Genomic DNA, 8902 nt, shown 5'->3' on the forward strand with positions numbered 1-8902 from the left:
CTACAATCCCGAATATAAAAGAAGCAAAACCTCTACTCATTTGCAATAAAATAAGAAAGCTAAAAAACAGTTGAATATCCAAGTCGGCTCATTTTCAAAGATAGCACCGCCGACGAAACATCCAACAAAAATAGGTGACAAGGGATGTGCACGAAAATAGTTGAGCTGGTTTGTCACCTATTTTTCGGGCGAAGAATTTTGGAGCGACACCTGGTAGTCGCTAGTCGCCGGTGAAACGGCAATTATTTGAATACGCCAATTTTTCTTATTGCCGTATTTTCTCACTTTTTGGATCGAATTTTTTTCTCTGAAAAATCAGTTTTCACTATTTTTAGAATGTACACTGTGTTTCTAGATGTTTTCTGTGCACTTTTATTGTTCTTGCATCGGGAATTTTTTTTCATTTACCGGAATTCGATTTTCACAAACTGTCACCACTCGAGCCAGTCGAAAATATGCCGAAAAATGCGTTTATAAGCCAATTCACGCTGTATAATCGTTAAATTGCACCGTTATTCACACTTTCGATAACCGAGAGGCAGTAAACTGTGCCGAAAATGATAAAAATATACCGACTCTAAGGGAGCTCCACGAGAGTCAACTGCTTGCGACGAAGATCGCAAAAACCATTTATACGTAAGGGCTTACTTAGTTTTAAATTCAATTTTACATTTCGCCATTAACATGTGACAGCCGTGACCGCCACTCGTGCGCAGAAATTTGGATTTTTTTACGTTTCTTTTAGTAGAAAAGTGTTGAAATCCTTAAACATTGATAATTTTATCCTAATCCTGGAGGGCTGCGTCTTGTGTATCAATCGTCTCAGCTCAACAGATTGAGTAAATGTTTGTCAACGAGAAGGAATCATCAACAGGCACCGCTGTCTACTGACTTGTAGTAGATTCGGATTGGTTTGTTGGGTTTGGGCTTAACTCACCGACTAAACCTAAACCTCTTGTATCTCGCAATCCTCATCCATCTGGGGTAACTGGTACTAGGTACTACTTCGGTAGGTATTGTGCTCTTACTATTTCTGTTCTGTTTGTGTTAATCGTTCATGTTTTCATCCATAGCTGCTATTCTTTGCTTGCTGTCCAACCTTCACGGTTTAATTTAGCTGTCCTGGTCTGCTGCCACCTGGCGAGGCACAAACCGATCCGAAGGTGTCAACCATAATGATTTATATCTCTTTATAAGCACCTTCGCAGAGTTTCTTATCTTTCTCGGCGCTACTCGTTCCTATTTATCTGCTTGCTGGTACTGAGAACTCCTCGGCGGCGGTATTTCACCCGATACCGATGCCCATTTGCGCGATCCATTTAGCTGTCAGCCACGCCGGCGGTGTGATCTTCGACGGTGAAATTTCTCCAGATAACGATATCACGATTTTCTCCAACCTCGTTTTTTTCTTCCATAGCTCTCGTTGTAGCTCGCTGAGTGACATTTGCTGTGGAACTGGTCTAATCACAACTTATATATTATATATTTGAAGGCTTCTCAAAAGAAAAATTTGAGTCTTCATATGAAATATCATCATTTTTTAAAGGAACACTTTAAGTGTATCGGATACTGTTTCTATCTGGCATGGTAATGTGGACACACCATTTTTCCCGTTCTGCCATTCAAAATATTTGCTCACTGGACCAACTGGAGTTCTTGAAACAACTAACCCCATCTCTTCAGGAGATCCACGCACGACAATCTAGAATTGGTGACTACACCGTCGATCTCAACTTTAAAAGCGGGCATGTATCCATCATAAAAGGTTTGTCGACAGTAACGATATTGGCTTTAAACAGAATATTGTAATTCAAAGCTTATTGGGACGAATTTACTAGATATCTATCACGGCTGAATATTTCTACGTCAGTTCTTTCGAAATCCTTAGAATTACAAAACCAGTAATCTAAAAAAACGGACTGAATACTTTTGCAGATATAGCTTTTCCTTCAAAACAACGTAACCCACACATTTCTATATCAACGATGCGTTTTCGGGCATCAGTGAGAGGTTTAGAAATGGAAGCAAATTGTTCCATCTTCTTATCCAACTCATTTCTTAATGATTATCGAATTGACATCCTGCACACCAGAATACTGGCCTGATAAAGACTTCGCACACTTGTAGCAAAGCCTGGCCTTATCAGTCACCCAATTTACCATGGCTTTTGTTAACTTGGAACATTTTTGATGATATTTATAGCCGCAGAAAAAGCACAACACAAGACCTTCGATGAGACTCACCGTTCCCGTACACTTTGCACACAGGGCGCTCATTGTAGACAAATTAAAGCGAAACACAACAAAACAAAAAACTACAACACCTCACTGCGGGCAAGCCTATACAGCCGGCCGTTCTAACGAACTGAAGTCTCGAAATCACAGAACAATTATAGTTTGTATGATAATACTTATCCGAATGATATTCTGATTAGCAATTAGCACTCACATAGTGCGAAAAACAAAGTACTTCACACAAATTTTATCGATTGATTTTGCACTTTCTTCACACACAAGTTTGTCGGAGAACAACTCCATTAAATGACCTACAAAAAACTCCCCAAAACATATTTCCTCCTGAAATATTTCACGAAACTCGGAATATTATGAATCTTTTTAATCATCGTGAACTAGTTCACAATATACACAATTTCATATACGTTCTCGTAAAAAAGTTAAAAAATCATAGAATATAATTCATGTATACGTGAACTGGTTCATGATTTATTATAAATCAGTCACAACTCACAGTTCATGCTCGTGGAAAATCATGAAATTTTCTTCATGGAAACGTGAGCTGGCTCACGATTCTTAGTATAAGTCACTCAAGACCATAAAAGCCCGTGCAATAGTCCAATCATCATAAAATCATAAAATGTTTTATATATATTAGTGAACTAATTCATGATCCCAAGTAGAAGATTCATGATCTTTTTCGAGTGCTTGTGATATTGAGATTTGTACAAACTTAGTCTCAAATGAAACCTTCCCATCAGTCGCCATTGATTTTTTCATTGATCAGACTTCCGGTTCTGGAGTTACGGGTTGAAGAGTGCAATCACACAACAAATTCTCATATACACTGTAACTAATGCCACTTTTTGAACCCTATAACTAAAAACCCATGTGTGTAAAGTGGCTCGATTTTCATGAGAATTCTCTCAAAATTTTGTAGATTTTCAAAAAAAAAAAAAAAAAGGAAAGGTTGGGGCGACTTCTAAACCTTAGCGAAAGTCCACCAAATTTACGATACACGTCCAAAACACCTGTGAACCTTGGATTTTCTGATTTTCGTGTTTTTGGCTCACCTTATTGTCCTGGTCCCTATGGTAGGGCGAAGGATCTCTGAACAATTTTTTCAGTAAGGATGGCAGCAAACGACCCTAATCGTGTCATTTCACTAATTTTAGATGTCCAAAATTAGTTTAGTAACCGTTGGGAAAGACAACGTTTCGAGCAGGATTATATGCCAAGATGCCTTCAGCGGCCAGATTCTTAGCAAGTGACCAATAGTGAATCCGAAATTGAAGTACGGTGGGCCCGTACAGAATATCATCTGTACTGGCCAACTGTACGAGAAATCCATGAGAGCAAGCGGCAACCGGGGCATTCCCTGGGATCTGTTTCGTCGTTTTCCAGTCTACCGATATATCCAGGAATCCTTAAAACCGGTGTAACCAGGTCGTAGGCGAATCTGAACAGTTCGCACGTACGTGTGATTGGGCTCACCTGACGCCAGTGCGGTTCTGACTGGCAGGGTCGGAAAAGATGAACAATTGAAGGTCGTCCACAGGCTGCCAGACGATCGTGGGGAATATAACGGCTGCTTTGACAGAGAAACTCACACACAGAGGCGAGACCACCGCCATTGTTACTTTCATTAATCACCATCATTCCACATGAATTGAAGCCATTAATTAAAATCTTCGATGTGCGGTTAGCATTCGAATCCGATGCGTGTAGTTGAGCGATTGGTCTATGAAGCTGGTTTCAGTAAACTGAACTGAACATACAAAGCAAAACAAAAAAGACACAGCCGGCTTCTTCTTGCGATTCTATCAAAGCTAGTAGCAGAAGCAGCGACTTTCGTTTTCCTAAGACAATACGAAAATTCAATCTCCTTTTAATTTTAAATCAGCAATTTTGATCCTCATTTTAATTTTCATTAAATGAAATTATAGCAAGGTGCATCATATAACTCAACCAGAACGCGGCAACAACGGGAAATATGCACACCAATAGTGCTTCAGTCGTCCAATATCATCGCTAGCTTCTAATTCCACGAAATCGAACAACGACAAGTAAATATCGTCGATAGTGTATTTTCGTTCGCCCAGCACTACGTTCAATATCGAAGGGACTAATGTCGCTCTCAATCTCAAAGCGAAAACGAGTATGCGTAGGAAATAATAAAATTGCTTTAGAAAGTAGCGTCGCTGTCGCGTCGTTTTCGCCTGATTTTCGGTAAATGAAAAAAAAACATTTTTCGACTCTGAGCTGAACCATTCGAAGAAATTCTCTTGCCAGACGTTTTATTTCTAGGGACCCTGAAGGCTCGTCCAAGTTCTGTCTCCGGCACATCACACACACGGGAGTTCACTTTGCGATCAACTCATTTGAAACTTGCTATTTCGAAACATCAAAACTTTATTAAGTCATGACAAATAAGTAAATATAGCAAAACTACACCCACCACTACCAATCCCTGCTTAAGATGTTAGCGTCGCATGTAACGAAAAACCGGCCACGTTTTTGCCATTTTCAGCAATTACAAACTTCATCAAATAAGCACCCGGCAGAGTAGCCGGCGGAAAATGACGTTCATTGACTCCGTACCCGTCGATGTAGTACGGTCCCTTCAGCAGCGGGCAGGTTCCTTTCGGCGGGAAGTTGGACACATTGCGAAACGCCTCCAGCATGTGTGTATCCGAATCGTACAGCTGACAGAATTCCTGTTCCATTTTCACCGGTGGCAAAAACGAATCGCCCGAAATTCGTCCAAATTCAAATGTGGCCCGAAACTGTCTGCCCAAGTTCCGAAGCATAGTGAAATTTCCTGATAAATCGTAATTGTTTCGACCTTTCTTGGAGAGGCGCAGCGTTCCGTAGTTGACCAGTGGCTGACCGATACTCTTGGTCGGTGCGAATGAGTCCAGTGTGATTTCGTAGGGCTTTTGAGAAAATGGTTTAAAATAAGCGATACGTTACTTGCTACATATTTAAATCTTTCACCTGCACTTGTGGAATTTCATGAAGAAGAATGGCAGCAATTACTGCGACTGCTTTTACCGAAAACATGATCGACTGTGTCAGTTCTGGAAAATGACAATGCCCGATATATAGATGGAAATGATTTTCGGTTACACGGCAAAGTTTATTTTTCCCACTACCATTCGTAGATTGATGATTACACACTACACGCGAGATGCTATAAACGGGGAAAACAGAACAAGCCAGGTTCCACCGACACGACAAGTATTGCAGTTATTTGAAGTGGCACAGATAAATCAGTCTCATTCGGAAACCATCATTGATTTGTTGAAGCTCTGGAATGAAACCGCCACTTAAGGAAACTCTTCTTTAACCAAGCATCTTAAAGGGAAGGGGAAAACACGATTTATTTTCCGGCGCATAAGACGAAAACGAACAGAATCCTGCGGATGCGTTCGGTATGCAAATCGCAAGGAAGAGGCCCTGCTTTGGCACATGGCAACAGGAGTAACAATAGTGCTTCCGTAAACAACCATCACACAACAGAGAGGTGGCTGCGGTTTCGGAAGATATGTGAAAAGTTTGCGTATCGTATAAATTCTCTCCACTTCAGTCCGCTCCATCGACTTACGACTTGGTTTGCTGTTGCATGGTGCTGCATGGCAGTGTCCATCCCCACAAATAACTGACAACTGGTTCGAAGAAGGCCGGAGAAAGTGATTGTGTCCTTGCCTTTGTAGTGCTTGATTGCTGTGCTGCAATCATGGTGCTTCAGTGAGTCGCGTCAGGATGGAAAGAAGCTGATGTTGGAAGGGTTGGCAGATTCGCATTCCTGCTGGTTATACTATCAACGATTTGAGATATTATTCACAATCGTGTAAGTTCTTGCAATTTGGTTTATTTTATATGTAGGGAGTTTTTTATATTGAGTACAGATTTTGGGCTAGGTTTGTGGGACCGTATTTGAAGACAACGCCAAAGTGTTATAGGAAAACCTCATATAACTAAAGTGCCCTACGAGCAAAAGGTCTTCGGATTATCATTCTTCACGAGGCTCCGAAGTTCACGCATCGTTGATCATTTTTGTACGAAACAGTGTGCAGACTGTCCGGTTGTATCACCAGCTTATACATATCTTCCTGACGCATCCAGCTGCGCCACTTATCGACTTCAGGTCTAGCATGATGAGAGCGGTGTACGCTGATTATGCTGTAGTCGAAGAAATGACCTTTGGTGCTCTTTATACTACATCATCTGGTTGATCGCCTGTCATGCGTTGGCGCATCTTACCTGGTACTACAGAGCAGATTAACAGCTCTTTCGATGGAGTTGCTCGCTTTTCCGCTTTTTGTAACATTGGTATTGACGTGAACATTGATTCACTAACGTCTCAATTAGCAGTTTAAATGAATTCCACATGAAGGTAGGACCGAAGATTCATACGAAAATCAAATCTCATGTAAGTGAGTTTACGACGTGTCTCGAATTCTTCATCGTTCCCAGGATAATAAGTAATCTTCTCTTGAAGAAAGTGGATGTACCAATCTTGCATTACTGAAGACTGTGCAGATGATAATCTCGAATTTTAATGTATTTAATCGAGTAGATACGAGGTGATAGTCTTCTTTCACGTGTTGAAGTCACGTCGCATGAAGAATTCGAAACTACTCCAAGAAACCCAATTTGGCTCAATTTTAAGCGGCCCTGTTCCAACCTTTTTATATCACCACTGAAGAGAATCTCAACGAGATAGTACAACGTTTTTAGGAAGATCGAATCCTGGGACATTTCCGGAAAAAACATCTTCGGACGAGACCTTCATGAATCATTTTCGTGCCAATCACAAATGTATTCCGGAGGGCAGATTTGTCTTATGCCTTCCTATCAATGATACGAAAGATCAGTTCCAAAACCATAGCAGAAATTCGCGATAGCGATTCCTTGATTTACGGTAACGATTAGATAGATCCTCGAAACTTAAGAGACAGTACACTTCCTTTCTAGAAGATTATGAAATACCTTCTCAATTGTAGCCGAGATAGCGGCAGATATCGACAAACCCCCATCGGTGGGCTATTTACCTCATCTTTACGTTTTTAAACGGAGCAGCACAACCTCGTTGTATTCTTTGCGTGAATTAGTTTTCAACTTTATGAACACTAAGCGTAAACCAAAGTTGATTCGTGATTTTATTTTAAAATTTAGTAACATGATTTATTGCATCATTGGTTTTCGCGGTTGTGAATTAGTTCACAAAATCGAAATAGTCTGGATATTTTCTCGTGAACTATCTCACTAATCTCGAAATGTTATTCATGAATCCTTTCAATTCTTGTGATCTAACTCAAGATTTCTAAGCTCACATTCGTGCTCGTGAAATAGTTCACAAAAGTATAACATATTATTCATCCATTCGTGATCTGAGTCATTATTCCTAATATGATTCCTAGATTCCTTGTCCGCAAATGAGGCCACAGGACACACACACATATTCACTACGGATTTCGCTGTAGCTATTCACACGCTGTTTCCGTTGTCGTGTTAAAATAGTAAGAACAAAATCCATAGTGAATATTTTTGTGGCGTGTTGCCTGTTTCCTCGTCTGCAGACAGCCTAATAGTCACGACTGATCAGTCGTGCTCGTGAAATAGTTCAAAAAATCATATAAAATTATTCATGGGTTAGTGAACTGATTCATGATTCCTAGTACATTATTCACGGCTTGTGGTATTTAGAAGATATGCCTAATCATTTTGAATTTCATGCAACTCTGCACATCATCGTGAAATTTTCCCGTCATCAACTAGGGTGATGAGTCTATTATCACTATGTTTCTATTATCACGCTATTCATTTGAAGCCGTTGGTTAGAGCAGTGTCTGCCATCTTTATTTAACGCATTGAGTCAAATGGTAGTGCAACAATAGGGCCACTCGATTCGTGTTTTCGTTGCGCTCAAACAGGAGAATTTCACTGTTTTCAGCGCATGTATGTTATTATCTAGGTTTTTAACAACGAAGCAAAGCTGTTGATGCCAATTTGTACGCATTCCATTGATTGTAGGTCGAGTAAATAATGATTCAGTGAGGCACCCTCCTTAGTATGGTGAAAATAGGCACTTTACCCTATTTTAAAAAAATTGAAATATTATTCATTTTTGTTTCTTGAACTTTTTCATGAAATATCGCTGCTAGCGACTAATATTAGGTACGAGCAATAGATCAAAGAAAACTTTTAGGACCATCGTTATTGATTTCAAAAGGTTCAGTTTGATGTCTGGACAGAAAACGAAAACTCCTATGAGCACCAAAAATACATTAGAGAGTCACAATTGGTGTTGGTGAAATAGTTCATAAAACAAACTTTTTTTGGTAAACGCGAAATGTAAACTTTCAAATTGATACACGTTGGGAATCCGTGTTTCTTTATTGCCATCTACACAACGTGTTTGACGACTGCAGTCCAACTGCATTGCGTCGATCGCTGCGCCCCCTATATACAAACGTTTGCGGAACGCGTTTCAGGGTTTGATTTATTCGGAATTTCAGTAGCGGGTATTTACACACGTTTCGAATAGAGCCTAAACGTCTGTTATCTGTGGTCACACTTTTATGAACCAGTCCATATCGTCATGTCACCTCCGAGTAAATAATCTGATGGCAACCAAAAAGTAACATATCTCGATAAGGCGA

General features: G+C 40.2%; 1 protein-coding gene across 1 annotated transcript; it reads right to left on the bottom strand.

Moving 5' to 3' along the window:
* Nucleotides 1-4708: 4708 nt before the first annotated feature.
* Nucleotides 4709-6567, bottom strand: LOC131681108 (uncharacterized). The gene is made up of 3 exons (XM_058961819.1): nucleotides 6501-6567; nucleotides 5232-5314; nucleotides 4709-5170 (listed from the first exon to the last, which is right to left on the bottom strand). The coding sequence occupies exons 1-3, from the start codon at nucleotides 6565-6567 to the stop codon at nucleotides 4709-4711; spliced, it is 612 nt and encodes a 203-aa protein (XP_058817802.1).
* Between the last annotated feature and the right edge of the window lie 2335 nt (nucleotides 6568-8902).

Source organism: Topomyia yanbarensis, chromosome 2 (genome assembly GCF_030247195.1).
Source record: "Topomyia yanbarensis strain Yona2022 chromosome 2, ASM3024719v1, whole genome shotgun sequence".
Taxonomy (NCBI): domain Eukaryota; kingdom Metazoa; phylum Arthropoda; class Insecta; order Diptera; family Culicidae; genus Topomyia; species Topomyia yanbarensis.